Here is a 17,708-nt window from a genome sequence, read left to right on the forward strand (position 1 = left end):
ACATACTTCATGATGTCAGAAATATGGTTATCTCAACATCTGTCAAAAATACAGTTATGTCAACATTTGTCAAAAATACAGTTATGTCAACATTTGTCAAAAATACAGTTATCTCAACATCTGTCAAAAATACAGTTATGTCAACATTTGTCAAAAATACAGTTATCTCAACATCTGTCAAAAAACATTTGTCAACATTTGTCAAAAATACAGTTATATCAATATTTGTCAAAAATAGTTATTTCAACATTTGTCAAAAATAGTTATTTCAACCCTTGACAAAAATAGTTATTTCAAACTTTGTTAAAAATAGTTATTTCAACCTGTCCAAAATACAGTTATTTCAACCATTGTCAAAAATAGTTATTTCAACATTTATTAAAAATAAAGTTATTTCAACCCTTGTCAAAAATAGTTATTTCAACCTTTATCCAAAATACAGTTATTTCAACATTTGTCAAAAATACAGTTATTTCAACCAGTGTCAAAAACAGTTATTTTAACCTTTATTAAAAATAGTTATTTTAACCTTTGTTAAAAATACTTATTTCAACCTTTGTCAAAAATAGTTATTTCAGCATTTGTCAAAAATACAGTTATTTCAACCATTGTCAACAATAGTTATTTCAAACTTTGTTAAAAATAGTTATTTCAACCTGTCCAAAATACAGTTATTTCAACCATTGTCAAAAATAGTTATTTCAACATTTATTAAAAATAAAGTTATTTCAACCCTTGTCAAAAATAGTTATTTCAACCTTTATCCAAAATACAGTTATTTCAACATTTGTCAAAAATACAGTTATTTCAACCAGTGTCAAAAACAGTTATTTTAACCTTTATTAAAAATAGTTATTTTAACCTTTGTTAAAAATACTTATTTCAACCTTTGTCAAAAATAGTTATTTCAGCATTTGTCAAAAATACAGTTATTTCAACCATTGTCAAAAATAGTTATTTCAACATTTATTAAAAATACAGTTATTTGAACCTGTGTCAAAAATAGTTATTTCAACATTTGGTGAGAGTGGTAATCCGCAGCTGCTACACAAGTTAGTCCTGCTAAATAGTAGTAAGGGATTTTTCAAATGCACCCACAGAACAGCACATACCACAGCATGTCATAGGAAACTGGTTGGATGGATAATTCTACAACACACAGCACCTCCAGTGACCTGTCTACAATGGACAGGCAGAATGAAGTTCTACAACACAGAGCACCTCCAGTGACCTGTCTACAATGGACAGGCAGAATGAAGTTCTACAACACACAGCACCTCTGGGGACCTGTCTACAATGGACAGGCAGAATGAAGTTCTACAACACACAGCACCTCAGGTGACCTGTCGACAATGGACAGGCAGAATGAAGTTCTATAACACAGCACCTCAGGTGACCTGTCTACAATGGACAGGCAGAATGAAGTTCTACAAAACACAGCACCTCAGGTGACCTGTCTACAATGGACAGGCAGAATGAAGTTCTACAACACACAGCACCTCCAGTGACCTGTCTACAATGGACATACAGAATGGAAGTTCTACAACACAGAGCACCTCAGGTGACCTGTCTACAATGGACAGGCAGAATGAAGTTCTACAACACACAGCACCTCAGGTGACCTGTCGACAATGGACAGGCAGAATGAAGTTCTATAACACAGCACCTCAGGTGACCTGTCTACAATGGACAGGCAGAATGAAGTTCTACAACACACAGCACCTCAGGTGACCTGTCTACAATGGACAGGCAGAATGAAGTTCTATAACACAGCACCTCAGGTGACCTGTCTACAATGGACAGGCAGAATGAAGTTCGGTGGTAGGGCATTCAATGGAAATGAAATGTACTGCCCTGTCTGTAGTAATGTTCTTGCTGTATTTTTGGCATCTGTAGCCTGTGGTAGCAGCTGGTTTCTGCTCTATCTTTCTCTCGTTATCAATCAAAAGTTTGTTTAATGACACCACTAGGGCACAATAATTTGTTTTAATCCTTGGCTACTGGATGTGAAACATTTGTAATTTTTTATAAAAATCTTAGAGGAAACCCGCTACATTTTTTCATTAGGAGCAAGGGATCTTTTATATGCACTTTACCACAGACAGGACAGCACAAACTACAGCCTTGATATACCAGTCATGAGGCACTTACTGGAACAGGAAAAACCAGTTAGAGCATGGGTCCACCGACGTGGTTCGATCCTGTGATCTTAGCACCTCAGGTGAACACTCTACTGACTGAGCTAGACCCTACCCCATATCTATCAACTAAGTATCAAAACAACCATCTGTTAAGTCTACTATACATGAGAGCAATCAGCTCAGCAAAAAGTTACTGGAGACTTTTTGCTGAGCCGTTAGCTCATAACTATTTCACCTCACACAGTGAGCTCTGTGCTGAACTAGTTTGCTTACGACTGTCGCAATGACATCACTCTGATACAATTTTCATGTTTCTATTAGTCAGTTGGTGATTTCAGCTCAGCTGATGACTCACTTAGCCCGCACACAGTGAGATTTTTACCATGCTTGGCCAAAAATATCAAACATGATATCATAGATATTTTCCTCAAGCCCATGTGAGGCAAAAAACTCAGCAAAATTGCCCACACACATGAGCTATCAGCTGAGCAAAACGTCGCAAGTAACTTTTTACTCAGCTGATATCACCCATGTGCGGTAGGCTTTAGACAATAAACTAAACAGCCATACTTTAAATGTGCTGAAATGTCATAAAACTATTATTCTTTTGTTTTCTACCACTAAGCTATTTCCTACCACAGCAATTAACACAAAGTTTAAAAAACAAACATTTATGCTGTACCATTAGTAATAAAAAGAACGTCGTGATATACAGAAACATCTTTATCAATAGTTACCTCCAGTTTCATTCTGACCGGACAAATCCCGCTGTTCTCCATTGAAGAAATAAGCACCAGGTTGATTCGTGAATGCTGGCTCTACCCCAGGTCGCAACTTCTCATCAAAACTCTTTGACTGCAAAACAAAGTGCAATTTTAAAAACAGTTTATTCATAAGCTACATAAATCACTTAACTTATTATTGCTGGATAAGTAGATGTAACATGTATAAATTACTATATAATGTAACGACTATTAAACCAAACATTATTGTTTCATGTTACTTTATTTAAAATAATACTATTAATACATGTATTAACACATTTCCTGCCGTTGACGTGTATACATGTCAAGCGTCATCACAATGACGTCACTTAGCATTGTTTTCATTTAAAAAAGAATGCGGCAGGAAAAGGGTTAAAATGGATAACATTTAAAGATGATGTTAAGGAATGCAACAAGTCCAAATAGACAGACATAATATTACAAATTTCATGATCCTGATGAAACACTACATGTATATAAGCTTCTTGAAATAACAAAAATCATCTAAGACTGGGTACTCTTTCATGTTTGTTTAGCAGGTTAAACGACCCACTTAGAAGAATTTGCTATTAAAAACAAAACAAAATGACTGTTGTTGAACATTGTGTTAGTATGTTTCATAAATAAATAAAAAATTAAAATATAATACATATAATAATATTTATCATAAACATGACTTATATAGATAGAGATGTGTTTATGGACCACTAATGGCCATTTCTTGATGTCGTTTGTTAATCTGTCAGTGGGATTTTGATTTTATGTCAATTAAATCCATGGATCACTATAGTCCTGCTCCAGTACTGTTTAACACTGAACAATACAGTGGTTGGTATCTGTCAATTTCTTTTTACAATTCTTCATGATAAATTGAAACAGAAAGAACGTAACAGGCAAGATATTTACTTAGGTTGCACGTGTTTTGTTAACTAGGGCATCAACGTGACTGAAAACCATGAAATACATGTGTACTGATTGTTTACTGATTTACCAATTGATTAAAAACAAGTGTGCCATCCTAAGATAATGATAATTACAGTGAAACATGTTTAAACCGGACTCTGAACAAAACAGAATCCTGTCATCATGGGCAAATTTCATGGTCCTGAACTTTCTAAATTCTAAAACGCAACCTTTTAAACGATGGATCCTGACTAAATCAGATAAATATTAGGTCCCCAGCATGATCCGGTTTAAGCAGGTTTCACTGTATTATCAAATGATCATAATGTGAAAAAAAAGAAAGAAAATGCTTTGAACTACAAGTGATTCAGTCAGAAGAAAATGAGATGACATGTAACAAAACTTCAAAACTTTGTATTAGGAATTGCTGACAGTTCTCATTTTCAAAAATTATAAATTTTTCAACAAACATTTCAATTATTAAAATTATTATTAAAGTCTTACAAGTTTGATTGGCTTTTTTGGCCTGTGCATTGGAACACCTGTAAAGATAAATACATATTCTTTTATAAAGGTGTATTTAAACAAAAACATAAAACATATTTTCACAATGCCAAATTCTATCAAAATAAAGTAAATTATTTGCATATTTTTACTTCCTGTACATTTTTATAACTTACCAAATAAACAAATCTTTAGATTTTGGAAATGTTTATAAACGTATTAAGTTACATTGTAATCTGTTTGAACTTTGACACCAATAAAGTATAATTAAGTAGCCAGTCTTCTGTATGATAATCCCTTCTTATCCCAGCCCTCCCCAACAAATATAAATAGAAATATACAAGTGCTAACTCTAAACAAGGTAAGTGGCAAAAATAACCATTTACCATATTACCTAATAAATACACTGGCAAGAAAAAAAAATCATGTGGAATTTTAAAACTATTGTTCATGCAGACTTAAAATAAATCATAGTGTTGTTGAGTGTAATAACTCATTAAAGGCTCTAGCAACAATTGTGATTGCTGGTTGTCATGCTAACATGGTGTTTATCACTTTCATTGAGCTGCCAGGGCACAGGTATGTCAGGGTGCTGGTCACAGCACAACGAATGAAACAAACCATGTGGCAATTTCAAACGCACTCAACTATTTTCACTTGATGCTCTCCCCACCCCCCAAATAAGCACATATATGACTGTTAACAAATGAACCAATGGCTAATACTTCTAGAGAATTGCTACTAAATTTACTATTTTGAACAGATTTTACTTAAAACAGCTCATTTTTAATAAAAAAAAAGTAAAATGATTTGGCTTTATTAAAAAAAAAGGCTAAAATAAAACCTACAAAGTGCCCCAAAAATGTTTAAATATTTTTTTTAACTTTGCAACATTATACATTCAAATAACAAATAAAACAAAATATGAAACAGACTTACCTCCCCTTTGAACCTTAATCACAGTTTCCTCCCCTACCAGACACTCTTTTAACACATTAACAATTTCTGCATGAGACATGTCCCGCACCACTGTCCCGTTAATCTCCACCAACACATCTCCTTCCATCAGGTTCTTACACCGAGGTCGGTCCAGTATCTGCTTCACCCTCTGTCCGTACGGACTGTCGGCTATCGTAAATCCAAAGCCCATGGGGCCACGCACAATATTAATCACCAGACTCTCCGCCTTGCTGTTCATCATGTTCAACACATCGGGGGCATTATCCGAACCACCAAAATCTCCCGGCATACTGTTCTGACCGAAACTCAGGTTCTGATGCGCACTAGCCGACCGCGCCAAGTCTGGCAGGGACTTCATACTTCGTTGTGAAGTGTTGAGAGCTTCAGGGGGGATGCTGGACAGGGAGGGTGTGTTTGACGTGTTGGCGTCCTGCGGTACGGTCACGGCCACTGTGGTGACGATCTCCGTGTTGGGGTCATTGGGGTCAAACGGTAGGGTGTAGCCGCGACAGACGTCAAGGACAACCGTCTCTCCAGGAGGAATGTTCTGGAAGACCCCCACGACATCCTGGTGCGTGTAACCAAGCACACATTTGTTGTTGATGTACACTAGAACATCACCTGGGAAAAAAAATTAAAATCTTATTACCCAAAAGCATTGAAATATAGAATTGTTTTTTTGTACTACAAATCTGTGTTACACTTTCTACCCCATCTAGGCTTGAAAAAACAAAGAGCAGAGATTATATTGGTCCATTTAATGGCACGCAGACTTCTTCTCATTCTTCTGTTTCTATATTAGGGCTGGTTCAGTGTGCAGGGTGGTTCTCTAATCTGCTTCAGTTTGTTTTCTGTGTTTATTTGGTGGCCATATATATGGCCTCAACTAATGAGAGCTAGTTATATACAGTAGGTCGTTGTTGTTGTTTTTGGGGGGAGCCCATGGAAGGTCACCACACCTATCCTAAACTTTGCTGTGCTAAGCATTGGTTATATCTGTTATATGTAATCAATTGTGGAACAACCCTGTGAGTTTTACAACCTTCTGAAAACTTGGAACCAGATGGCTACCTTCTAAAACTGATGTGGACCATTTTTTTTATATACATTTGTTTATATTTTATTTACTCTCAAAACCAAAGAAACAATGAATCAATCTATGCACAAAGGTGTTCAAATGTTAGACTTGATATTAATACAATAATTAGCATCAAAGGAGCATTATCTGAAACAAGGGAGGAAACTCTTCTTTTTTTAAAACAATTTAAAAGCAGTTAATTTTAATAATGAATTATTGTGAACAATCTAGAACTGGATTCTACATATTACATCAAAGGTTTGTTAAATAAAACATGAACATTATCATTTTAGCTTTACATAATATACATGTACATGCCCATATATAAAATGAATGTTTTATTAACAATATACAGAATATATCTTAATGTTACAATACAAAACACTGCCATTCCCAGAAAGAAAAAAAACATTCAGTATTATACAATACCACCAAATTCATGTCTATATCACAACCACATAACATTACAAGATGTAGCTTATCAAATATATATTCCAAGGATATCCACACAAAAAACCCATCAGTATCGTCTGTATCTACACAATGGAAACATATCGAGATGACAGTTCTACCTGTACGAGCACTCGACCATCATTTCAGTTTGCTGACCTCTCATCAAATATTGTGAGAGAAGAGAGCAGCATTTGAACAATAACAACTTGACAGGAAGCCTTCCATCTACCACAACCGGCTGGCTTAAGTCAACTTCACGTAATTGGGTTTATGTCCATTTGCTGGCTGTGCGTATTAAAACAGGGCGGTTAGGAGAATCCAATCAGAGCTGTATTTATTCCGCAGGTAAATAAGTAAAAACCCTAAATCTCAAAACCTTGCAGGTTTATGCCATTGTTAAGAATATTTGGATTGTTGTAATCTTACATAGTGAGTTGGCTATTGCACATTTTAGTTAATTTTATTAAACATTTATTATTTGCTGACTTTAAAAAAAAAAAAATCTTGAAAAATCCTAAAAACATGGCCCAGAATCTGACATTTAAAAATAACTGTCCTGAGTTTTCTGCCATTGTAAGATGTTTCCAACTAAGCGATCCTTTTTGATGACTAAAATTACATCTTAAAGATATTGTCCTGCTTATTGGACAACGTGTTTATTGTCATCCTATAATAGCCTAAAACAAATTTAATCTTCCAATAAATTTGAATGTACTATATATATATAATGATTATTATTATATATTATTATATATTATTATATATACATATTATGAAGTAAAATGAAAAATCACTGCTGCAAACACATTGGATATACACACTGGTATTCTAATCAAGAAAATCAAGTCCGAAACATTTTACTGTAGAGCTCTGCAAACTCAGAACTGTCCCTTTAATATATTAACTCAATCTCATTCATTTAGCATTATTTCAAAAACATTTAATTTTTCTAGGAATGTGTTTCAAACACATTTCTCACTGTTTATTAAGAATAAACTCTTGAGATTTAATAAGGAATTCACTGTACTGCAAACAGGTAGTATATTTTAATTAATTTTTATAATAAAACTAAGTTATAAATTCATTCTTGAATCTAAATCATAATGTTTTTAAAAGGCAGGTCTTAAGGAATACTAACACAACAACATATAAATAAGAAAAGCCCATAAACTTAGTGCCCCAAACCAATGATTGATTTACACTACCATATTTAAATTGTTCTATTTACGAACCGTCTTTTTTAAAATACTCACCCAAAGTAAACCTAGGAATACATAAACAGCAAGTGATGTGTTGGACATTTTGAACACAGCCTTCATCCACCACAGATTTCACAAGTCTCATTAACAGTAATGTTATGATGAACAAAATATGACTTAACTATCTCTCTGTTCAATAACGTTACCATGACTACATGACTGTTCAAGATTATCACTGCCAATAAACACATAAGTAGTCTATCTATGGATAATTGAACAACATGAGTTGTGAAATGTGAGAAGTACCCGAGTAAAGTCAGTAGGGATTTGGTAATGATCTTATTACTTTACTGTGACAACAGTTATAACATACTACAATGAACTTCAGTGAATTTGTCAATCGAGATTTAAAGGGACATACCCTAGTTTTTAAGGCATATTTTTCACTATTAAAGCCATTTATGATAACTGAAATCAAACATTACTTGTATTTTATTGTTTAGATAATCTATTTCCGTACAACCAAGGTGTTTCTGGTCATCCTGGTGTTTCTACGGTAATACCACAAAATGTATTTTTCATATTTTTTAAAACGCATGTGCGTCTAAGAAATAACAGTTATGGAGTCAAGTTTTAGTCTATTTTTAACGATATTTCACCGTTTCAACGTCACACTCTTGTTTTACTCTCTTGTAACGTTATCCAAATGTGTTACAGGTTTGTAACTTAACCAAACTTAGTGTCGTCCATTTTTACGGGTTGAAACTAGGATCTGCGCCTTAAGTAGGTTTATCTAATATATTGCTAATAAACCTAGTTAATTCTCCGCTTGTTTGTTTTGTTTAATGACACCACTAGAGCACATTGATTTGTTAATCATTGGATATTTGATGTGCAAAATTTGGTCTCTTAGAGATGAAACCCACTACATTTTTCCATTAGTAGCACAGGATCTTTTATATGCACCATCCTACAGACAGGACAGCACATACCATGGCCAGTCATGGTGATATTAAAGACAATGGCATGTGTTGTCCTGATCATGGTAAAATGCATAACACCCACAAATGACAAATGTACAGCTCTTTATAACAATAATTGTTAAAACCTCATTTGCAATGGCAGAACCAACAATGTCTGGAAATTTAAGATATACTAATATTAATAAAAATCAAAAAGGGTTTGGGATGGGTTGGAGGAGGGACAGCCCATGCTGGCATGTGCAAGAAAGCACCAGCAGCTTGACTATTGTCGGTAGCGGGTGAGGGCAATATCAGGGTGAGTGTAACTTTATACTCGAAGTAATAATAAAGGAAACTGTCAACTTGATATATGTGTTGAAACTTGCAGGTTAATTTTCTTCCAGTTATTTGCCATTATTGTATGTAAATGTATCTTTGAGTACTTCACTTCCAAACTGTCTACCTACTTACGGTTGAGATTGCACTTTAAAACTAAAGACAATTACAATTTTAGTTAACTGTTCAGTATGTTTAGTATCATTTATTCAACTTTATGTACTTCATGTTACTGATTTTTAGAACAACTGTATGTATGGTACGGTAATGATTATAGTCTCCCTGGAACCTTAATATTATCACATGATTCTCTGAGGCAATAAAGATTTTAAAAACAAAAAATGTTTTTTTCAAATTAACTGAATTATAACCAAATTAAAACTACAATATAATCATTCAGTGCTTTACACAAAACATGTTACTTTCTAATTAGCTAATCAGAGCTCACCCTGTCCATTGCCAAAGTAGCCAATTGCTAATTTTTATACAAAGTGGCTACACCATTTACTACTTGGCTAATAAAATATTCATGAAATTAACCATATTTTAAAACATTTCAAGGAAATACTTATATATCTAAAAAACTGGCTTAACCTAAATATGTTCCAGTGTGAGCCCTGGCAAATAACAAAAATTAATGAAATTAAAATTGAATTTACCTTGCAACTAATGGAAAGACACATACACGTGACACAATTCCTTGTAGTTGTAGTGATTTATATACATTTGTAGACAAACCAAACTCAGCTGGTAAGACGACATCTGAGACACTAATCAGTTTCCAGAGTTTGCACAATGTGAGGGGTTGATATGAGCTGTGGTAATTACACTGCACAGCGCCTGTATCACTAGTAGCCCACCCATTTACACGATCTGGTTACAGGGTAAAATAATGCACTTTGTTCACATTGTCATGTTTACTGGTCATTTAACCAGCACAACACTTCCAGGTACAAAAGATTAATTGCAGATCACATTTCAGTTTCTTGCTTACACAAAATTATTACAGCTATACTATATTTTAAAGACTTATTCCTAAATATAAGTATTGTAAAAGAAAAAGAAAGTAAAAACAAGCTGCATATATATTGTAAAAGGAGACTTTAATTAAGGCAAACATGGTCTGAATTGAAAGAAAGGGAATGTTTGTTTAACCTTGACCTCACCTTAATTAATCCTGGGAAATATGCGTATTAGACATCACACAGAGTATAATACAGAATGGGGCGGTATAACAAAAAACCCAAGTAACAACCCGCAGCAGATTTCTTCATCTTGTCTATCATTAACACGACTGAACAAACGAGTACAGTGGTAATTAAGAGACAATAATAATATAGATAATTGGTAATTAAGAGACAATAATAATATAGATAATTAGTCGGGATGGTCATTCAGGTTACCAGGTTACCATATGTCAAGAAAGTCACGAACGGTACGTCATTCTCCATGAAATCTTATTTAAACAAAATCTTAGCCCCCTATATTTTGATCAGTTGTGTGTTATTCAAATATAAGAAACACCAGTATCAGTACTATAACTATAAGAACTGATATGAATAACAAAATATCAAGGTCAGGTCAGGTCATAGGGCTTAACGTGCACATTCAGAGCAAGCCTGTCATGAGTGCAGGTGTCGGCTCATGCCGGCTCCTCCCTCCAGGGCCTGTGCTTATAAAACGTCCAGACTCAATCTCAAATGACGTCACAGGCATGCAATATGTTTGGCATTGCCATGATGTTACTGTCTCAGACTCATAGTCTCTAGACATTTTATAAGCACCAGGCCAAGACAGGAAAGGATCTGGGATGGGTGGGAGGAGGGACCGCCTGTGCTGGCAGGTGCAAGAAAGCACCAGCAGCTCGTCCAGGGTCGGTAGCCGGTGGGGGCAATATCAGGGTATGTGTGAAGGGACTTTATAGTAATAAGAAAGGAAACTGTCAACTTGATACAGAAGTTCGACACATAATTGTTGGTTCATTCAGATCTACTTTATTAAGGGTTCAACATGTGGAACATGGGGCACTTGATACAGAAGTTCGACACATAATTGTTGGTTCATTCAGATCTACTTTATTAAGGGTTCAACATGTGGTACATGGGACACTTGATACAGAAGTTCGACACATAATTGTTGGTTCATTCAGATCTACTTTATTAAGGGTTCAACATGTGGTACATGGGACACTTGATTTGGGGCTAGAACATAAACCTATTTTGACAACACAGGTTACTTCTATCAAAGACCTACCCATTCCAAACAGTGCCCCATTACAGGTACATCAAAGACCGTGGTATGTGCTGCCCTGTCTGGGAAAGTGCATATAAAACATCCCTTGCTGCTAATGGAACGCAGTGGGTTTCCTTTGAAGACTATGTGTAAAAATTACCCGTTTTTTTTTACATCTACTTAGTGATGATTAATAAATCAACGTGCTCTAGTAGTGTCATTAAACAAAATCAAATTTTATTTTAATCCTGTATAATGATGTGATTTTTCTATATTTTACGGTATGGCCCTATGTCCACGGTATGGCCCTATGTCCACACTTGAACATTTTGATGACTGCAATGTTACTGTCCACTCTTCTTGGTTTTTCTAAAACAAATGTCTGACTACGACCGCCTAAAGCCAGGTTTACTTCAAAAGCTAGTTTGACTATGAGTCTATCAAAACCTAAAAGCAGATTTACTTAAAAAATCAAGTTTAACTATGAGTCTATGAGAGCCTAAAACCAGATTTATTTCAAAAATTAAAGTTTGACTATTAGAACTAAAAAGCATCTATTTTAAAAAAATAAAGTTTGACCATGAGAATATAAAGTTTGTTTTGTTTAACAACACCACTAGTGCACATTGACTTATTAATCATTGGCTATTGGATGTCAAACAATTGGTAATTATGACAATTAGTCATCAGAGAAAACCTGCTACATTTTTACTAATGCAGCAAGGGATCTTTCCCACAGACAGGAAAGCACTTACTACAGCCTTTGACCAGTTGTGGTTGGAACGAGAAAAAACCTAATCAGTTGAATGGATCCTCCGAGGTGGTTCTATTCTACGCCGTAAGCATCTCAAGCGAGCACTCAACCAACTGAACCAACTCCCATCCCCAATGAGAATATACTCGACTGTACATACCTGTTTGTAGTTTGCTATCTTTGTAAGTGGGGAAAACATAAAACCAATTTTATTTAAAACACTAAAGTTTGACCATGAGAATATACACAGTGGTTGATTTTTGACTCGACTGTACGTACCTGTCTGTAATTTGCCGTCCTTGTAGGCGGGGCCGTTGGGAACGACATTCTTAATCTGCAGGAACTCTTCATCTACGTTGTCCCCGCCGATGATGGTGAAGCCAAACCCTCGCACGCTCTTTATCAGCGATGTGCGGATGAAGCTGCCACACAGTTCCGCGGGATTCTTCGTGAAGAACGGCTTCTGAGAGCCTGGAACTAGAAACAATACACAACACTAAAGTCAGGAACTAGAAACAATACACAACACTAAAGTCAGGAAGTAGAAACAATACACAACACTAAAGTCAGGAAGTAGAAACAATACACAACACTAAAGTCAGGAAGTAGAAACAATACACAACACTAAAGTCAGGAACTAGAAACAATACACAACACAAAAGTCAGGAAGTAGAAACAATACACAACACTAAAGTCTGGAACTAGAAACAATACACAACACTAAAGTCAGGAAGTAGAAACAATACACAACACTAAAGTGAGGAACTAGAATCAATACACAACACTAAAGTCAGGAACTAGAAACAATACACAACACTAAAGTCAGGAACTAGAAACAATACACAACACTAAAGTCAGGAACTAGAAACAATACACAACACTAAAGTCAGGAACTATTAAAAATGGTTTTTAACTTGGACCAACAAACAATAAAATAAAAAACCGTGAACAATAAAACAGGAATATTCCAAACACTAAAATACATGGGCTGAACTAAAAAAAATGTGGTTTTTTTAAACACATCTCTTTAAGTATTGTTCATATATGTAGTTACATGCCTGTAAGTGAAAAACAGGCTGTGTAAATTAAGCCATATATGTAGTTACATGCCTGTAAGTGAAAAACAGGCTGTGTAAATTAAGCCCCAAATGTTTAACCCATAACCAATTCAAGTGTTATTGATGTAAAAAGTATAGTTTGTAAGGAACAGAACTAAATGTTAAAACTGAATGCACAGCTAATAGGAAATTTCACACTGTTGGGAAATCAGATCTACTGGTTTGTTGAGGCATGACACAATCAATGAGTTTACTGCAAGAGGATTAATTCTGCAACTGGTGTCAGGAAGCAGTTGGAATTTCACTGTTGATCAACTGTTATAATCAATTAACATTTCGTTATACAATTAGTTACAATATACATCAACTTACGATGGATTTGAACCATGTTTTCTAGAAGAGAACCTACAAATTTTGTTAATGTTCTGCTGACAGAATCACCAATACAACATCTTGGGGATTTGTTTTTTTTATGTATGCATGAAAATAAAACCAAACTACAATAGATTTCACCTAATATTTTATGTTTCATCATCTGTACTACAAGGATAATTACAGCCATCAGTTTCCATGACAGTCAATTATGTATTTCATAACTGATAATTATTTCACTAGAACCCAACCAATCAATTTTCAATTACATCTGATCAGTCTACACCAGACTCACCAGAATCTTGTCAAAATTGGCCAAGTTTCAGGATCCAAAATTTTCTAAATTCTAAAATGCGACTCTTTAAACACTGGATCCTGTCTAAATATTAAGTCCCCCGACATGATCCGGTTTAAACAGGTTTCACTGTGTGTGATTAGCAAATACATGTATACAGAATTGGTAAATACCCACATATACATATTTATAACAATTATGGTACTTACATGCTGTTAAAATCAGGGAAACACGTTTTTGAATCACCTTATTAGGCAATTATTCACACCACCTAACCAACAAGGTCGTCAATGGATCACAAGATGTTTAATTTTCAAATTCCTTGTAATGAATAGACAGTCAGCCAGGTTTTAAAATTGAAATGGGTCTTGAAGAGACTAGTTTCCAAAGGTTTACGACTGTTTAATTTAAGTCAGAAAGTTAACATCTGCCAGGCACTGACTCCAGGAATACAATGGGTGGGTTGACAGAGGCAGAACAATACTACCTGCAGGACAATACAAGACAATCACGACAGCGTCTTGTTTGCCTCAACAGAGATCTGACCATCCCTGGCCATAGTGGCCTAAAGATGACCATGGCCAGTATTTGTCAGGTATGGGTACAGGTGAATTCAAGTGTCACCCATTACCATGACAATGGTAACAATCCAAAGCCGCTCAGTTCAGTGGAATTTTACATTGTAAAGCCAAGAAGTTGAAATTGTCACATACCAAGTGGTTTGGATTGAATAGAAACAATTTGTGATTTTGTCACCCAGGCTTCACATCGCTTAGCATGTGAATGTTGTAATTGCATGTGGTGTTATATGAACATAGCAGCCTAGTGTAACTTATTATCACCTGGCTGTAAATATACCTAATTTTGTAATGAAATATACTGAATGAAAAAAAAAGAAGCAAAATTTAATAGTTTACTTTATTCTAAACTTAGTCAGTTTGAATGTGATTAGTTTTTGTGTCTTGTTGGCGTTTTGACAGTCCACATGTATGTGGGCCTACTGAATAAACTGTATCATGATAAAATATATATACAATAAAACCTAACTTGGATCATGCTGGAGGCCTAACATTTATCTCATTTAGACACGATCCGGTGTTTAGAGAGTCACATTTTAGAATGTAGAAAATTTAACACCTAGAGACTTTGTCAGTTACGACAGGATTCTGGTTAGTTCAGGGTCCGGTTTAGACAGGTTTCACTGTATTAAAATATTCATGTTTCTTTTGTTGTTCAGTATATATACAAGTGAGATATAATATACAGTGAAACTCCTCTAAACCAGACACCCTCTGGGGTAAGTCAAATGTCCAGTTTCAAGAGGTATCCAGTTTAGAGAGGTTAAGTTCGGTACAGATTTTAAAAAAGGGACTGTGAAATATGTCTGGTTTTGGGGAATTCCGGTTTACAGAGGGTGCCGTTATAAGAGGTTTCACTGTATGAGTAATCAGCTGTGAATAACCATCTATTCCTATTTAACTCACTATGCAGGTGACTGGGGGTGGGGTTTCACTGTACGAGTAATCAGCTGTGAATAACCATCTATTCCTATTTAACTCACTATGCAGGTGACTGGGGGTGGGGTTTCACTGTACGAGTAATCAGCTGTGAATAACCATCTATTCCTATTTAACTCACTATGCAGGTGACTGGGGGTGGGGTTTCACTGTACGAGTAATCAGCTGTGAATAACCATCTATTCCTATTTAACTCACTATGCAGGTGACTGGGGTGGGGTGGGGTTTCACTGTACGAGTAATCAGCTGTGAATAATCATCTATTCCTATTTAATTCACTATGCAGGTGACTGGGGGTGGGGTTTCACTGTACGAGTAATCAGCTGTGAATAACCATCTATTCCTATTTAACTCACTATGCAGGTGACTGGGGGTGGGGGTTTTGTTGTTTGATGCAAGATTTATACTGCCATTTGCTAAATCTTTTAAAGTGAATAAAAAAAGAATTTATGCAAAAGTTAATTTAAGAATTGGAATGTTTAACAAGTCTTCAATTTGTTCCATGTTCTTTGGCAGAGTAAATCTGAATTAGATTACACCGTTTCAAAGAAATCATCTGATGTCTGGAATACTCCTCCTACCTTTAGCAACAGTAATCAAAGAGAAATTTATTACAGAATGGTCTTGGAATAAAACCAAAAGTATAACCTTTAAAAAACAGGTAAACAAACACTTTACAAGGCTCACCACATCTGTACATAAATCACCCAACTACTAACTAAAACAGATAATATTTTACTTTTTTTTTAAATCAGACAGCTAAAACCAAGTTTAATTTTACTAGTCAAATATTACATCAACTTCAGTCCTTTCAACCTCTACAATCTTTTAAATTCAGATGTCTATAGTAAATAAATTTGTATATGACTCAATTTCAAAATTTCCAACCACTAATATTTTTTATTTTTTATTTTTTTTTTTTTATTTAAGCAGCTAACAATATATTTTGCTAATGAAATAAGGCACCAGATTTACTTTTTAATAATTTTTTAAGAAAATACAATTTAAACAAAAACAAAAAAAACTTTTGAAGCAACACTAACTTTTACTTACATGTGTATAAGAAATAATTTTAAACTCACCTTTCCTTTAAGAGTCATAAAAAATATTACAATTTTAAGTCTGACAAACTCAGCATATAGTATTTAACATCCTGTCATATGTGCCAGTCTTTCATTTCACTGGTCTCAGTATCCAAATATTGTATCCAATTGCAAAACACATTAGAACCGTTAAATTACATAGAGAAAGCCAAGCATAATATTGACATTACTGGTGCACTGGATAAACACACAGCACATTAATTAATGACACACTAGCTGACCTATATTAGCCTGTATGTGTTTGTTCTGAGGTTGCTTTATGCATTACTGTAATTCCTTGTTCTCTTTGACATGGTAATTATCTGTTGTGTTAACAATAGTTTTCCTGGAAGTCTTTCTCACTGATAATCCGTACATTATGTGTAATACGGTATTGCAGCTGAATGCAGGTATAAGCCAAAACACAAATATCAGGATTTGAAGGTCACAATTCACCGTTATCACCCTGTAGTAAGCTATCATTATTAATTTTCTAGTTATTTATTTATTCACTTATTTATTTACTTATTTACTTATTTATTTATTTATCTATCTATTTACTTATTTATTTTATTTATTCACTTATTTATTTATTTAAATATGTTTGCCACTTTCCATCAATAGAGTAAGAACTTATTTACCAAGAAAACTGGATGCCATAAAATAAAACATTTATACATAAATCACAAAGATAAAATAATGTCACATACATGCATGGGATTCCCTAATTTGTTTTTTAATTAAAAATAAATTGTGGTAAATCTGTCTATTAAACAAATGTGCCAATACTGGTAGTTCCAACTGGCCAGGTAATGACTGATAAATTATTCTGGCTGTAATTAACTTTACTACTTTAACTACTACTTTCAAATGCATAAAAAAGTTTCATTTACTGGACCTTAATTATATCGTTAAAATTATTTCAAAGGGGACGGACATAAAGATCATTTGACTTGGCAGCTAATTTAATACCCAATGCATCACCATAGAGAAATGAAGATATTCACTTAACCTAACGACTACCATATTCCATCTATCACAATGAATTCTACCCTCTAAAAGAGAGCACCTTGGCTGGAGAAGATCAAGGTGTAAGCT

At 34.6% G+C, this 17,708-nt stretch overlaps 1 protein-coding gene across 3 annotated transcripts in view; it reads right to left on the reverse strand.

Annotated features, from left to right (window-relative positions):
* LOC121367437 (membrane-associated guanylate kinase, WW and PDZ domain-containing protein 1-like) overlaps positions 1-17,708 on the reverse strand; it is a 160,357-nt gene that overhangs the window by 42,187 nt on the left and 100,462 nt on the right. For all 3 annotated transcript variants that reach the window (XM_041491608.1, XM_041491609.1, XM_041491607.1), the window contains exons 9-12: positions 12,566-12,763; positions 5,252-5,893; positions 4,313-4,350; positions 2,879-2,996 (exon numbers count right to left, since the gene is read on the reverse strand). In XM_041491608.1, coding sequence (XP_041347542.1) covers positions 2,879-2,996; positions 4,313-4,350; positions 5,252-5,893; positions 12,566-12,763 — 996 coding nt within the window. The remainder of the gene's footprint in view (positions 1-2,878; positions 2,997-4,312; positions 4,351-5,251; positions 5,894-12,565; positions 12,764-17,708) is intronic.

The sequence above is a fragment of the Gigantopelta aegis genome, chromosome 3 (assembly GCF_016097555.1).
Source record: "Gigantopelta aegis isolate Gae_Host chromosome 3, Gae_host_genome, whole genome shotgun sequence".
Classification (NCBI taxonomy): Eukaryota; Metazoa; Mollusca; class Gastropoda; order Neomphalida; family Peltospiridae; genus Gigantopelta; species Gigantopelta aegis.